Source organism: Ascaphus truei, chromosome 14 (assembly GCF_040206685.1).
Source record: "Ascaphus truei isolate aAscTru1 chromosome 14, aAscTru1.hap1, whole genome shotgun sequence".
Taxonomy (NCBI): Eukaryota; Metazoa; Chordata; class Amphibia; order Anura; family Ascaphidae; genus Ascaphus; species Ascaphus truei.
In genome coordinates, this window is record NC_134496.1 from 39,876,482 (window position 1) to 39,893,509 (window position 17,028).

Genomic DNA, 17,028 nt, shown 5'->3' on the forward strand with positions numbered 1-17,028 from the left:
GGAAGCTGACGTCGCTGATGGCCTCTTCTGCCAGCAGTGACGTCACTTCCGTCACCATGCAGTCCGTTTACTGCTATGGAATTGTTCTCATGTGAAATTTTCACTTAAAAAAATGAATCAGAGTCTTGTCCTTTCTCTGAGTTCGGCTCAAATATCACCAAGATTTGAATATTTGTTCCGAAGATTGACACACAATTTGAGAGGTTTGGTTTTCGACCACACGGACCTGCCCCTCCATTCTTCCAAAGTCAATATTTCTGTTACAGCCGACATTCTTTCACGTACGACCTATTTCTTAATGTTGCCTTTGTAGAAAACCACAGTCAATGAAATGTATTTATGAATGGTAAAGTGTGTAATGAAATGAGGAAGAGTAGCAATAGAGGCTGTGCAACGTGTAAACAAAGGATTAGGACACGTCACCCTGTGTATATTTGCTATGTACACGAGCACCTGCTGGTAGGGGCGACTGTAACGTCATTCAGTATGACTTCTACAGATTTACAGCTGCTAAGTCAATAGCTCAACACTTAGCGCTTTCCTTTCCTCCTCATTCATTTGCAAAGACATACTGAACACCGGGCAGACGGCCTTTGTAAACAGAGGTTGTCGTAATCAGCAGGAAAATACAATGAATTAATTTATTGCAACATACAGTACTTTTCAACACTGCGCACTCTAAGTCTGACCATCAGTTCTGCAGTTTGATTAGATTAAACTAAAATGTCAAGGACTTTATGTCCCACAACATATGAAAGCAGCCGTCCAAGCTGACGATTTTTTTTTTAAATCCCCCCCCCCCCTTTAATATGTGCAGCAATACAATTCACACAATGATAAGTAATTAGCTAAGTTGCAGATTGATCTGTTCTCCTGTGATCGATCGGGGAAGATTCGTCTCGGGTTTTTTTTGAGTCTGTGCGCTAGCACTGATTGGGCCGAACACCTGCGCATGTACGTGGCTGTCAGTGCAGCAGAAGAGGATCCAAGACGCAAAGTTCTGTGGGAAAGATCATGTGACCAGGCAGTCACTAGATACAATTGGTGCACTGCTAGAGAGAGGCCAGGGCTCAAAAAGGGGTGTGCCAGAGCCTGTTTCAGAAGTGGAAGGGGATGTGACTTTGTAAATGGTTGCTACAGAAACAAAAAATGTTTGTTACATTATAATACATTAAAAATGTAATTCAGAGTTGTTTTAAAAGAAATGCTACAAGTATTTTCTCATAGTATGGAATTGATTTATTAAAAAAACACGTGGGATATTGCTTGGTCTGCAGTTTTAAAAGAGTAGTCCTTCTTAATATGCCCAAGAAATAAAAATAGCACTTAAACAGGTCTGCAATCCTGCTTTTCACCAATATCTTTGCACATACAGTGCTTCCACCGCAGCTAGAATGTCATCAGTATGAGGCTGATCATACTTGCTTTGTGCATGTGAAGGTGGGATAGGTTTCATCCACACATTATATAAGTTATGGTGGGTAAAAATAAAAACTGATGCAAAACCTCCACCGTACAGTGTAATCAAATAAAAATATCACTTGTGAGCACATTCAAACGTCTCAGACAGGTCTGCAACCTTGCTTGTCGCCATCATCGCTTCCACTGCAGCCTGGCATTCTGGGTATTCTGTCCAAAAAGTATATATTTTCCTTCACTTCGTTTTATGTACTATTCACTGATTTCCTCTATTACTTTACACACTGAAGATGTGGCTCAATGAGTAAAGACACTGTCTCACAAAAAATAATAATATATTTGCTCTGAAGCAGGGGTGTCTGGTTCAAATCCTGTTACCTTGTGCAAGTCTCTCTGTGCCTAAAAAAGCACGCTCATTATTATGCCAATTAATTACCCAATAAACTTCCACTGATAATGATTTCTCAATATAACATGCCAGTCTTCTGAAAATAAAATACATAACATGTATGAACTGAAACCAAATCACACACACACACATATATAAATATATATATATATATAATATATATATATATATATATATATATATATATATATATCTCAATGCATATAGTGAACACCAATGTTAACAACATATGAATGAACTATAAAGATTAATTGATCATGGAAATCCTGATATAGAAATAAATCCATATACTTTTATGATTATTACTTTATCCTTACATAGCATCTAATTAATTCAAAGTAGCATTTCCAGCTCCCCAATTTTTTTTGCCACGCTAATTTCACCTCCGAGGAGCCCCTAATTCCTGAGGTCCCTTTTCCGGTCAAGGTAGCATTGCTACTTCCTGATATTTAAATCCCCTGTGTCACACTGGCCAATAGGAAGCCACAACAGATGACGTAGCAGCTTCCTATTGGCCCTCGTGACGTGGAAGATTGAAACAATGTTATTCCCTGCGAGGAGAGTACAAGGAGTTACCCTCGCCAGTAAGTTTCTCAGGAACCAGAGGGTCGCCAAAGCTAAAAACATCACGTTTCAGCTTCCAAGGACCTCGTAAAAAAAAGAATGGGGGAGGGGGGTTAATAAAAACATACAAGGAGTACTGTGGCTTTAAATGACCAGAAGCTCTGCAAAGTCACAATAAATTCTGAAGAGGTTTCGCTGAGTCACAATACTCAGTGTATATAAATATACACAAGGTGCTCAAACATGTCCCCTCCGGACACAGAGATCGGCTTTTAAAAATAAAGGAAATTCAAGTTCTTAAAAGGTTGACAACTTCTAATTATTGGTCATCTTGCAGTGCCAGTAAAATGTTTCTAATAGGAACTGAACCGTGCATAATCCACCCCGTCTTATCAGATACTGAAAATCACAAGGCCGAAAACGTGAAAGGGCCCAAATGATTAAGCCAAACAAACAGGAACTTTCTGGTGAGTTTGATAAGGCAATCATTCTGTCCTTAACACTTTGTCATTATTAAAATGTTCCACGTTCTCCATGGCGATAATCAGACTGTGCACGTAACAAAGGGGAAAAAAAAAAGGAAATACTGGGGTTTAAATATATTAGTGGGGAAATGGTGCATTTCTACTTATGCTGAGTAAAGGGGAATTCTGGTGATCTCTGGACTCACCAAGGGCCCTTCAAATAAAATCAATTAGTACTATTTTCAGGAAAACAAGTAGTAAGATAATATTTATTGCACACAACCATCAATGTTTCAGTCCCAGTAGGGACATGTATCAAGGTGAAAAATATAGAGAATGTAGCAAACAGTTACATTATTTACAGTGGCAAACGCCAAGGATGCACAATCAGTGAGATTTAGGGCCTCATGCAGAGAGCAGCGCTAACAGGAAAAGCGGCATTTTTTGGCGAAATCTGCCTTTAGAAAGGCAGGTAATGGGGTAATGGCGAGTGTAGAAAAAAGCGCCATTTTTTTTTTTTTTAAATCTCGCCGCGTGGCTGGCGAGAACCTAAATCTCGCCAGGTTTTAAAACGGCCGTATTCAGAAAGGCGCGATCGCCATCTAGCGGCTGATCGCGCCATTAAACTGGAGTTAAATTCGACAATTAGCCCCGCCAACAAAAGTTGGCAGGAAACTGGAGCTCGGCGGCCAGAGGGAGAAGGGAAAAAAACGCGATTTTTTTTTTACACGTTTAAACAGCGCGCATCTCTCCCTTTCAAACTCGCCACACTCATACATGCTATTACTTGCAGATTTCGCCCCTTTCTGAATAAAGAGAAAAAAACACACCATTAAAGGTAAAATTTATTCCCCTCGCCAATTTTTCCCAGCGCTGCTCTCTGCATAGGCCCCTTAGCTCTGTAATGGAAAAGTACACATTTTTGTAAGTGAGATCCCATTAAAGTCTAGGAGACTGATGATGATAAAAATCATTGGAACCGACTCCAAAACAGTGAGCGTTGACATTGCCACACTTTCAAAAATAGGGGTCGTTCCCTACGCGTTTCAACGAATAACTCTAGAATGCACAGGACAGAGTGACATCAGTGAGTTACATAGTACAGTATTACATAGTTACATAGTAGATGAGGTTGAAAAAAGACATTCTGTATGTCCATCAAGTTCAACCTATACTAAATTTAGATGACAGATACTTTATCCTATATTTGTATTACAGTATATTGATCCAGAGGAAGGCAAACACAACACCCCGGTGAAACATCATCTAATGATGTCTCATAAGGGGAAAAATGAATTCCTTCCTGATTCCCAGTAATGGCAATTTACAGTAATGGTAGTTAACATGTGGAATTCATTAATCATGGAGACTGGTTAGAAAACAAAAGATTGGGCATTTTTTTTTTTAGAAAGGAGAGGTATACAGGGATATACCAAATAAGTAAACATGGGAAGGATGTTGATCCAGGGAGTAATCTGATTGCTGTTATTTGAGTCAGGAAGGAATTTATTTTTTTCTTCTTATGAGACATTATTGGATAATGTTTGACTGGGGTTTTGTGTTTGCCTTCCTCTGGATCTATATACTGTAAATACAATTAGATTGTAAGCTCTTCGGAGCAGGGACTCCTCTTCCTAAATGTTACTTTTATGTCTGAAGCACTTATTCCCATTATCTGTTATTTGTATTATTTGTTATTTATAAGGCAGTCACGTCTATTACTACTGTGAAATGCTGTGTACATTAAAGGTGCTATATAAATAAAGACATACAATATAGGAAAAGTATCTGTCATCTAAATTTAGCATAGGTTCAATTCAATGGACGTATATCTTTTTTCAACCTCATCTACTATTTAACTCTGTGTACCGCTTTATAACTCTATGTAACTATGTAATAATATCTAACTATGTAATAATATCTAACTATGTAATACTAGTATAACTATGTACCCTTTGGTCCCATGAAAATAGTTACACTTTATTTGCTACGTCACTGCGACGGAGGAGCTTCTAAGCAAACAACGCTGCGGGCTGTAATATAGTGCGCGCACTTACGAGCGTCAATGGTAAGTAGCTGTGTAAGTCAGACGTTTGTATACTTGGGACGCGCGTGAGCATGGCCGTGAGTGGTGGCGCGGCAGACCAGAGAAAATGCAAGAAAATTTTATTTTCACGTTTTTGCCGCGCCATGTGACGCTATGAACCAATCACAGTGCGGCCTATTGCTGTGATGTCATAGCCACGCCCCCTAGCTGTGCGCATCACAGCTTGTCCTATACAAACCAAACGCCCGCGCCACGAGCACGCGCGGCCAGCGTCTACCATATAACAAGCCTTAGGCTGGGGCCATGGTGCCGCAGACCGTGCGGAGGCGTCCGCACGCTGAGCGATCAGATTGCCTTAAGGCAGTGATCGCATCCATGCGGCGTGCGGGCGTGTGCGGAAGCAGAAGCGGGCGCGCGTTACGCAAGAAATCAGTTGAAACTGATTTTTTGGCGCGACAGGCCGGTCACGTGAGCGGTTCGCCCAATGAGGGCGGAGCAGATCCGTGACGCCCCTAGGCACGTTCCCCACGGCCCGTCCACCATGGCCGGTGAAAGCGCCCTCTTCACGCGGGTCACATTACAGCCTCCGCGCGCTCGAAGGCACCATGGCCCCAGCGTAAGGAGACTCCGTAACACGTCATTTACTCTATGCAAAGAACACATTACAGATGGAGGATGTGTTCGTGTAGAAGTAATTTATAAGGACAGGAATACACTTGGTGTTATTATAGGGCCCCAGTGCTCTCCGCCCATCAGTGCTGTGCAGATCATGAGCCAGCGCCCTCTATCTGCAGCGAGGGAAGCTGCACTATGCCTCACGTGCCATGCCTTCCCTCGCCGCCTCAGGCGTCACGTGCTGGACGCGTCACGTGACCCGGGCTCCGTCTCACGTGATCCGGGCTCCTAGTCCCTCTCACGTGACTTGGCGCTGAGAATGGCGGAGGGAGAGGAGCGGGAGGCGCTGCTGGCCGGGGCCGGGGACAGCAGCGGCGGGCCCGACCGCACCGAGAAAAGGAAAATGGCGGCCATCTGCGACCCAAGCAAGTTCGCGCACAGGGTTGTGGTGCTGATGCTCATGTGCTTTCTGGGCTTTGGTAAGTGCGGCAGGGGCCGGGGGGGGGAGTCACAGTGTGAGGGGGGACCGGGGAGAGAGTCTTCCTGCACTGTGTAAGGTGGGGGGCCGGGGAGAGAGTCTTCCTGCACTGTGTGAGGGGGGGACCGGGGAGAGAGTCTTCCTGCACAGTGTGAGGGGGGCCGGGGACAGAGTCTCCCTGCACAGTTTAGGGGGGGCGCGGGGAGAGAGCAATGTTGTTGCTGTTTTGGATACACATGGACAAGTTTGTCCGGTATCGTGAGCGCCAAGGCTTTTTGTGTTTTACCTCTGTGTTCTTTTAGGTGAGGTGGCGTTCATTGTAGTATAATGTTGTTCTGCGTCTAAACCACAGCTTTTTGCTTAGCTCCTTAAACACATTTTATCTGCGTTGCTGTTCTAGAAGTTGTTTGCCATGAAGCAACATAAAGCTTGCTAAGCCCTGTCAGTACATAGATGACTCAACTTTGGCAGGAGATAATCGATTGTATTGATAACATATATCAGCAAGGTTCAGTATGACCTAGCAGCTGAAAGTTCAACACTAGGATTTTTTTTTCTTGTATCTTTCCTGAAATGAAAGTGCAGTAAATAAGCATTGTTTTGTTGCATGTTTTGTTAATACATCTTTTTGAATTCTCTTGTAGGCAGCTATTTTTGCTATGACAACCCAGCAGCACTGCAAACTCAGGTTCAAGGGGTAAGAGTCTGTGTAAATTGTATTTTCCTATCTGTTTTCAATTCCTGTGTTTGAAGGATTTGGAAAATGTATTTTTTTGCAGTACAACCCTAAATAAACAAAACTTAAAGGAGCAAATCTGCATGGAAAACATAAATGTACTTGTCCATGAAAAAGGTTCTCAATCATTTTAAATACATTTTTCTATTGTTGAATGTTTTGCTGCTTTGCAAGTTTTAGACCCAAAAGGCAAACTTGAAAAAGCGCAGTGAAAACCACAAAAAATCGACCGCATGCACTGATTTAGCAAATATCTAACAGGAAGTCAAGTTTCTGTGGTTTTCAAAACTGCAGTGCCCAGTCCTAAGTTATAACACCCTTTTGTAGAAGAGCATAATGGCAACTGCTTTCTTTCCAAAAAGTATTTTACATTCTTTTTTTTCTAAACACAAAACTCGGGTGAATTTCACAATAAAGTTAATTTCTGGCATTAAAATGAGACTTCACCTTTATTAGATTTGACTTAATGCTGTGATTTATTTCTCCATACCGGTTATCTAATACCTCACTATATCACATTTTGTAATGTTGGGTTAATTCAAAGCTTCTTTTGTGTGTGGACAAAAATCATAGGTGTTAAACAGTGTATTTTGGAAGGTTCCTCTCAGTAAGGGTTTAATACCAATTCCTCATCAATGGAATTTAAATTAAATTGGCATACAATAGACTAGTATTTCCTATATATTACAGTCTCACGTGAGATATTGATAAATGGCCATTACATGTCATACAGGAACAAAGGCACGAAACAAACATGACATTTTTATTGAGCCATGAATTCAAAGTGCACCGCTGAAATCCAAACCATTCCGGTTGGATAAATGGTTTCCTGAAATGCGTTTTGAGTCATTTAAGATTTGGACCGAATATATTTCATGATCAGACCGGTTTTGAGGTTCGTATCTTAAGACAGGGGTTCTAGACACCAGTCCTCAAGACCCTTCCCCACCGGCCCCCAGCAGGTCAGGTTTTAAGGATATCCCAGCATCAGCACAGGTGACTCAATCGACTGAGCCACTGATTGAGCCACCTGTGCTGAAGCTCGGATATCCTTAAAATCTGACTTGTTGTGGGGGGAGTCTTTTCCATTTTTGTGTTTTGAAAGGAAGTATAACGCCATCACACCTATTAGCGGAGGGCAGAGAATAGGTAGGAATTACAGCAGGAGCCCCTGAACCGAGAGGACCAGCTGGGTTACCTGGGGAAACAATATGCCTTCTGGGGTCAGTGCTTTCTCCAGCACCCAACGGAAAAGCAGCAACTGCGGCTTTCTATTAGTAATCGCGGTGGCCCTGTTTTGTGTTCTGCTGCCGTATTTGTGTCATCCGGCACAAAAAAATTACAAATCTCTGAAACCAGGGATTCCCCGTACACCGGGCGACAAACTCAACAAACCTTCCAGTTCAGGTAAAATAAAAGACAGCTGGGAGTGATTTAATTTCACAAGACGTTAATTTTTTAAAAACAGGACGCACAACTAAAGTTTTTGCTTCATGGGTTATTGAATCTTCCATGACCATAGTGCAGGCGTCGGACGCACCTGCTGCAGAGGTGATCTGTGGGATGGGGAGGTGTGCCCGTGATGTCATGCGAGCGTTTCACCCTCATTGGCTGAACTGCTCACGTGACCCAGCCGTCGCCCGACAAAACCACATATTTTTGTCTGCCCGAGAATCGTGTGGTCGCGCTCTCTATGGCCTTCCTCATTGAGGTACGGCCTTTTGTTCATGGCGTGCGGTTGCACGGAATATGGACGTGGTCTAAGGGAGAAAATTTGGGGAGAGATTTTTTTTTTGTTTTCTTGACCATTTTTTAAATCATTTGGCTGCTGAAAGAAATGTTATAAAACGAAGAACCATTCTTACCGTCAATGAAATCTGTGCTTTCAATGAGAGCTACGGGAAACACTAGCGTGAACCATGGCTTATTTTAACTTTTTTCTTAACAGGACATGAAGGTGAACACTGCAACATTCATGCAGTTATATGCATGGTATTCTTGGCCTAATGTGGTCCTCTGCTTCTTTGGAGGTTTTCTGATTGACCGGGTATTTGGAATACGGTAAGTTTTATATACTGAAAGCATATATACAATATATATTGTGTATGTAAAAGAAGATTTAGATCAGAGGTGGCCAACTCCAGTCCTCAAAGGCCACCAACAAGTCAGGTTTTCAGAATATTCCTACTTCAGCACACGAGTGTGCCACTGATTGAGCCACCTGTGCTGGAGCAGCGATATCCTCAAAACCTGTCACTTGTCACCCGTGAGCAAGTTTGCAGCGTATGAGAGTCTGGTTAAGTCCTAATGACTGAGCACATCCTGATCCTCCAACCCCAAAACAATGTCAGGTTTAATCCAATGATGTTTACTCCTACAAGATACATTTTCTGAATGTTCATGATCTGTTTTGTAGGGGATACAAATCCTGGACGTGAACTTTTATATCTGTTTTGGGATACATTGGTTAATGCAGTAAATTGTTACAAACAGGCACTGTGTAATTTGCTGGTGATTCTGACCTAATTGTCAGTAGCTTGTTTGAACACGTAATGTGGTTTCGTAGTTAGGACATTGAGTGGAGGTTGAAAAGGGAAAAACATACATAAAAGAACATAAAGCAATGGGGTTTAGAGCCAGAACCATAAAAATCTGAATTATCTAGGTACATACACTTAAATGTAATTGTTTGCTAATTTTTATATCCACAGGTTGGGCACAGTAATATTTAGCCTGTTTGTTTGTGTTGGACAGGTAAGAATTACTTCATGTTTGAAAGTGCAGATAAGTCACGTCTTACCTCTTTAATTGTTGTATGGCACAGGAGCGATGGACGCCAGCTTCTATACATGTAACACGTTTTTACAATCTGTAGCTCCTGCACAGATATTACCTCTCAGTAACTGGATTACTGTAATGTAACATTCTGAATGTGAGCAAGCCGTGCTCGTATAAACTTAAGGCCATATGTCGTGCTCGTCTGTTCAGAGATCTTAAATGGACAAGCTCTGTAATGCTGGCTGAGAAGCTGTTAAAATGGCTACCGGATTCTTACACTGGGCGAAGAGCAATAGAGGATTAAGAAAAGCAAAAATGGTGCCAGGGACTTTTAGAAACAAAAGTTCTTTATTACAAAATCTTCAACAAAAAGCACTAGTAATCCATCTTCATAAAAATAAGTGCAGTCCAATTAACATCCATGATTATTCTGCAACAAAAGTAATTGTAAGCATATAACTTCCAGATCCCCCAAATTCTCAGAACTCTGCCGAGGCTTGATAAGGTGATCCTATGAGTGGCTCACAAGACCTCTTCTCTGACTTCAAGCACAAGTTCCTGTATACCCATATTTAGTTTGTCTTTTGTCTTTTCTACCTCATTGGCTCAATCCCTTGGCTTCCTGCTCCATCCAGTTGCAAATCATAAAATCCTGGCTCGGGACCCGTTCAGATTCTTTCTACTCTTCTAACTCTCTGCTTACTCTAATTCAGTTCTTACTTTTGGCTCTCTTAGCAAAAGCAAAGGGACTTTCCCCTAATAGTTACCCACTCAGTGTTGCACAACTCCCTTACTAAAAAATAAATCCAACGTTTTATACACTTACATAGCCATTCACACTTATTATACTCCACGCAGGAGAAGTGAAGGCTTAAACGTCATAGATTAATCCTTTAAATACCATACAGATGCTACACTGTCAATAGCATATTTACCATATACAAAGTAATGAACCATACTCCGTAGTATAGTACAGTACATTTGAATATTGGAAAATTCTTTACAGCAGCTGCTAGAACAGAGTATTCATTTATTAACTGAATAATGCGCACTTTTAAAGAAAAGCAGTGTCTTCCATTTTGAACTTCAGTTAGTAAAACAATGAAAAAGCACAATACTGTATAAAACAATTACAACTTAAAGCTGGTATTGTCTGTGCCTTGTCCCTTGCTTTGTCCCCTATCTATACTGTCATTATTAAACATTACGTTGTAAGCGCTTCTAGTTGTTATCCTCCACATTATATTTTTTTAGAAGTGCGTATTATTAATTTTCCTGTATTTTACAAAATATTTATTTTCTTCTCAGGTTATATTTGCAATGGGAGCTTTCTTTAATGCCTTTTGGTTGATGGAAGCTGGCAGACTGGTATTTGGGTAAGTGGACAGAATGAGGATTGTACCATTTCTCCCTTAACACTGCTATCAGGCCTGTTTCTTTGCTGGAGCTGCTGTGTTAGGAGGTGCATAGCAGATTGTAGCAAGATCCACTCACATGGAATCATTAACCTTTACAGTATCGGGGGCTCTAGTGGCACCAAAACTCTGGCACTTCTGCGTTATGTGATCGCTCCTCAGGCGATCAGATGACGTGCCTGGATGCCGGTAACAGAACAGGAGCTGACTGCACTTCTGTTTTGATCGAGCTGGCCGCTCCATTGGCGAGTTCAGATCTTTCTGCCCCATGAAAACTAAAAGGTGCCCGTGAGGTACCGGGTATGTCATAAGCGCATTGCAAGGGTTAAATAGCAACAATACCCAGTGCTGAATCAACCACAGTCTGTTCCTTTGTTTTTATGTGCACTGTGATATTTGTTATTTCTACTTTAGCATTGGAGGCGAGTCGCTTGCTGTCGCCCAAAATACCTACGCAGTCAGTTGGTTCAAAGGGAAGGAACTGAACCTGGTGTTTGGATTGCAGCTGAGCATGGCCAGAGTGGTGAGTTCTGCGTGTGCAGGCTGTAATCGTGTGCTCGCACTAGTACAACAGAACAATAACATTACCATATCAGAAAAATGTCTGTTTCCCAAGAACATGTACCAAAGTGACACAAGTGTGATTTCATTTTTCTGTTGAAATAAAGATTAGTGACACTAGCATTGTAGCAGCAAAAGTTAGCTTCGAGCATAGGGTTAATTGTTATAAATCTGCATATAAAAAACGCGAAATACAGATCCTTGTCTGGAAAGATAGTTGCATGTGACTGAATCTCATGGTGTTTTTTTCTACACAACATTAATTTACCTTTTACAAAACCAGAGCCAAAATAAATAGTTTGTCTTCCTTTTCAGGGCAGCACAGTGAACATGAATGTCATGGGATTGGTTTACTCGCAAGTTCAAGCTCTTATGGGCTCTGCTGGTTACAGTACACTTGGCTTAACGCTCCTGATAGGTTTGTAACTCCATTTCTTGCGATTTAGTGATGGGCAAAGTGAACACATCCAGATAATTTGACCGCTGAGAGAGAAGAAAAAGTAGAGGTTTAATTCACATTACATTTTTAATTTTTTTTTTTTTTTACTTCACCTACTCTAATGAGGTGTTTTCTGTATGGTAACTTTTCAGAAGGTATTGCTTCATACGGTTGAAACGTAAATAATCTCTGTAATAGGTCTGCTTCGGCATAAGATGAATGGCACACGTGTGCATGCTCGTCAAAATACTCATACATATGTTCTCTTCCAAAAAATCAGTTAAAATGTTTATGTATTCTTAACCTTCACCATTTGGGATAATTGTGCTCAATCAGTCCCTGCATGAGCACAGGTGGCTCAGTCTTTGACTGAGCCACTGATTGAGCCACCTGTGTTGAAGCTGGGATATCCTTGAAACCTGACCGGAGGGGGAGGGAGGGGTGGGGGTGTGTTGGTGGTCTTGAGGACTGGAGTTGTGCATCACTGCTTTACAGTGTTGCTCACAGATTTTATAAAGCGCTGCTTCCATTGTCTGTGCACTGGGAACTTACCAGCTGTGAGGACACTGAGCAAAGTGTCTCCCGGTCCTGCATAATAGCCTAGGATCGCATTCTAATTGGCCTGATGTAGTCTGGAGAATGCCAGTCTACTGCATTTCTATGCAGATGTTCACATGCCATGTTTTGTGAGGTGGCAAAAACACAAGATGCCAATGTAAATGCGCACATACATTTTTGTATACGGGTTTTGCATATGGTGAGTTAGTAAATCATTCCTTCCATTTTGGGCTGTACTGTGCTATATATTGTTTGCCACAATGTTGCATTTTCTTAATCTTTTCGGCATAGTGCGACCCTGGAGTTGCGATTGGTACACTTTTCAGATTGTGTAAATAAGTGTACAGTACTTTGCTTTTTCATGTGCAGGGTCAGTAACGTGCGTGTTCTCCCTGATCTGCGCACTAGTGCTCGGCTATCTGGATAAGCGAGCAGAAAAAATACTAGACAAAGAACAGGGGAAAACAGGTCAGTACATGTCTACGTCCATGTCTGCTTCCTGTACTGCAGGGAATAGGTTGTCCATGTCTGCTTCCTGTACTGCAGGGAATACATTAACAGATGTCTGTATTTGTGTGCACAGGGTTGGAATGTAAACAATTTAGATGTACTGTATTATGGCTGTAATCCAGGTTTTTAATTGTCTCTAGTTTTGCATAGAATATAGTGTTATTTATTCCTTGGAAGATTCTGTTTCTATACAATACATGGGGAAAGCCTTTTATTAAAACCCATTGGTTTTCTTCATAATCCTTTTTCTTGTACATAGAATTTTGCAGGCACAGTGAGGACCTAACACCAATCTAATTTTTGAGGCACAGGTAGATAAAAGTGACTTGGCCAAGGTCCCAAGGAGCAAACACCAGGATTTGAACCAGGCCGCCCTGCTTCAAACTCAATGTCATTTATTTTAGTTAGTGCCTTTACTCCTTCAGCCCACTCCATGTTATGCTGCTCATACCACCTACGTATACACTAACCTAAAGCCAAATGCATGCCACTAAAGCATTATTTGGTTGACATCTCTGTGGCTATAGATTTGCAGAAGCAAGATACAGTGTACATGGTAAAGCCATTTTGGGTGAATGGGAAGGCTAGCAGAATGATCATTTGTATTGTTGAAACATGACGTTTTTACACACGGATACACAAATCATACAACGCTGTGTGTTTATTTCTCAGGTGAAGTTATCAAGCTGACTGATGTCAAGGACTTCTCTCTGTCCCTGTGGCTGATTTTTATGGTCTGTGTGTGTTACTATGTTGCTGTGTTTCCTTTTATTGGACTTGGAAAGTAAGTGTGTTTTTTTTTTTTTTTTTTTTCAACATTCTGTTTATTGTGTTTTTCAAAGTGTATAACATACAGTTGTCACATTGTCAAAATAAAAAGCTTTCCATGGGACAAACAACATACATACCGCCATTCATACCAACCTGGGAGAAGGGAGACAGGAGGGTGTGGGGGTAGGAAGGGGGGGTGAGGGGGAGGGGAAGGGGGGGGGCAGAGGAATCCTTTCTGATGTACGATGTTCTCCGCTCCTGGTCCGTAGGTCAGGTGTTACGTCCAACTGATTCGGTGAGGCACCGGGTAGTGAATATAGGGGGTAATGGATCCGTGTTAGCGTCCTCCCGTGGCGGGCATACTGTCTCTCTCGTATATGGCTGATTGCAGCTTCTGCTCGCCATCCAAGGAGAACTCACCTGCCGCTATTAAAGCCAGATGGAGGCATTGCTCACCCCTGGGATGTCTGTCTGTGCCAGCCAAGGCAACCAGACTTTTTGAAACTTTGGGCCAGTGTCGTTGACCAGACTTGTCAATTTTTCCATCTGGCAAACAAACCAAATTCTATTCCGAATTTTATCTAATGATGGAATTGCATTCTGTTTCCACAATGCTGCAGTCTCGCATCTCATAGCCGTAGCAAAGTGTGCGATCAATTTGTTCCCTGATCTAGATACGTCTGTCGTGGGTTTGCCTAGAAGGAACACCCACGGATCTAGTTGAATTTTGAGGCCCAGAAAGAGCCTCTGTAGCCAATCTCTAATTTGGATCCATACGGGTCTAATTCGTGGACAAGACCACAGCATGTGTAACAGGTCCCCCTGTTCCCCGCACTGCCTGGGGCAGAGCGGGGAAGCTCCCGGCGCGAATTTTGCCAATCTAACTGGGGTGAGGTACCACCGCATTAGTACTTTATATGAGTTCTCCTTTAATGTTGTACAGATCGAACTGCTGGCTGCCGCCTTAAAAATTTCAGCCCAGTCATCGTCCTCCAGTGGCTCCGTCAGATCCGTTTCCCATTGAGTCATGAACCTGGGTTTGTGTGAACCGTCACTGTCAGAACCGACCACCACCCCGTACAGAGCAGATATAAGTCCCCGTGTGTCGGTGCCTCGACCACAGAGCTTCTCAAAATTAGTTAACGGCGGTCTAATAGTGTGTTTGGTGTAAAATGCCCTGACCTGGAGGTATGTAAGAAATTCTGTGTTGGAGATGCCAGTTTCTGACTGTATTAGATCAAACGGTTTAATGGTGTCGCGTCCCTCCAGGTCTTTTAGTTTGTGGAACCCCCTGTTTTGCCAATGTGTGAAGTTTTTGCCAACTAAACCCGGAGCAAAATCTGGATTCCCGTATAATGGGGCCATTAAGGTGTGTTTAGAGGTTAATGAGTGATTAGTTTTGGCCGCTTCCCAGACCGACAGTGAGTTGAGCACGGAGGACAGAGGATCCTTTAGGTCTTTCAGTCTAGCTTTTGGGTACCAAATCAGGTTTTCGATTGCAAGCGGGGCGCAGACCTCCTTCTCTAATGCCACCCAGCGTCTCAGCTCTGGATTCCCATGCCACTGTGTAATTTGGCATAATTGGGCCGCTTTATAGTATGCCAACAAACTCGGCACTGCCAAGCCTCCTGTCTCCCTGGATCGTTGCATAATTGTCATTTTTACCCGTGGTGTTTTATTTTGCCAAATAAATTTTGTGACTGAATTTTGTAGTTCTTTAATCTCTGATCGTACCACTGGTATCGGAAGAGTTTGAAAGAGATATAGTAAACGTGGGAGAAGGTTCATCTTAACACAGTAGATTCTACCAATCCAGGAAATTCCGTAAGTGGACCATATTTTGAGCTCCTTTGTTAAAGCCCGTAGGAGCTGTGGATAATTTGCCTGATAGAGAGTGGAGCTCTGTTTAGTAATATGTACCCCTAGATACTTTATCTTTTTCGGCTGCCATTGAAATTTAAAATTAATTTCTATTAATTTCTCCATGTCTCTCGGCAAATTCAGACTGAGCGCCTCTGATTTAGCCTGATTGATCTTAAAACCCGATATGCTACTAAATTTTTCCAGTAGGGCGAACAGATTGGGTAGCGAGGTGAGTGGCTTTGTCAGTGTCAGAATAATGTCATCTGCGTATAGCGCCACCTTGTGTTCTTGCGACCTAATTTGGATTCCGGAGATGTCCGGGTTGCTACGAATGTGCGCTGCTAGCGGTTCCACGCATAAGGCGAACAACAGGGGCGAAAGTGGGCAGCCCTGTCTGGTTCCGCTTTTGATATTAAACAGCTCCGATGGGAAGCCTTGGTGTACTACCTTAGCTGCCGGGGTTGTGTATAATGCTTTAATTGCCCCTAATATTCTCCCTCTGAACCCAAATGCTCCAAGCGTAGACTCCATGTATGGCCAGTCAATCCTGTCGAAGGCTTTCTCCGCGTCTAAGCTTAGTGCTATGCCACGGAGCCCGTTGGTATTGATGAAATCAATAATATCTATTATCCTTCTGGTATTATCGGCCGCTTGTCTATCCCTAATAAATCCAACCTGGTCTGGGTGAATAAGCCTTGGCAGGATCGCACTCAATCTGTTAGCAAGTAGTTTAGAATAAATTTTGATGTCTGAGTTGATTAATGATATCGGCCTGTAACTTTGGCAATTTGTGGGATCTTTGTCCTTCTTATGTATTAAAGATATCAACGCCTGGAGCATGTGGGCCGCGAAGGGTTCCCCCGACAATACCCCATTGAACATTTTGAGCATGTGCGGTGCTAAAATCCCTACAAATTTTTTATAGTATAAATTGGAAAATCCATCTGGGCCTGGGGCCTTGGAGGGTTTTAGGTTCTTAATAACCCCTACCAACTCCTCTAATGAAAAGTCCCTCTGGATTGCCTCGTGCTCCAATCTGCTCAGCCTAGGGAGATCCGCCTCTCTCAGGAAAGACTGGAGTGTGGCGCTAGTTTTTGTGCTATGTGCAACCTTCTCCCCGTTATATAACTGCTCATAAAAAAGTCTAAACTCTTCCACTATTCGTTTAGGGTTGGAGGACATATCTCCTGTTTTGGTCTTGATTGCCTGGATGTTATAGTTTGGCTGCTTATTGCGGATCCGGTTAGCTAGCATGGTGTCCGGCTTGTTGGCTTTTTCAAAAAATTTCCTCTTTGTCCAACTCATGTCCCTCTCGGCCCGGGAAGTAAGGAGGAGGTTAAGTTCAATCCTTACATCTTTCAACTCCTTTAAGATATCCCCTCCACCTGATCGGCTATGGAG

General features: G+C 42.5%; 1 protein-coding gene across 4 annotated transcripts in view; it reads left to right on the forward strand.

Annotated features, from left to right (window-relative positions):
• Positions 1–5,780: 5,780 nt before the first annotated feature.
• The window catches only part of MFSD1 (major facilitator superfamily domain containing 1), a 34,156-nt gene continuing 22,908 nt past the window's right edge, over positions 5,781–17,028 (forward strand). For 2 of the 4 annotated variants that reach the window (XM_075570574.1, XM_075570575.1), the window contains exons 1-9: positions 5,781–5,997; positions 6,641–6,693; positions 8,681–8,793; positions 9,444–9,486; positions 10,819–10,886; positions 11,340–11,448; positions 11,802–11,904; positions 12,853–12,951; positions 13,666–13,777. In XM_075570574.1, the coding sequence (XP_075426689.1) occupies positions 5,838–5,997; positions 6,641–6,693; positions 8,681–8,793; positions 9,444–9,486; positions 10,819–10,886; positions 11,340–11,448; positions 11,802–11,904; positions 12,853–12,951; positions 13,666–13,777 (860 nt within the window). In that variant the 5' untranslated portion in view covers positions 5,781–5,837. The remainder of the gene's footprint in view (positions 5,998–6,640; positions 6,694–8,680; positions 8,794–9,443; positions 9,487–10,818; positions 10,887–11,339; positions 11,449–11,801; positions 11,905–12,852; positions 12,952–13,665; positions 13,778–17,028) is intronic. The other 2 variants (XM_075570576.1, XM_075570577.1) reach the window with 1 other exon arrangement.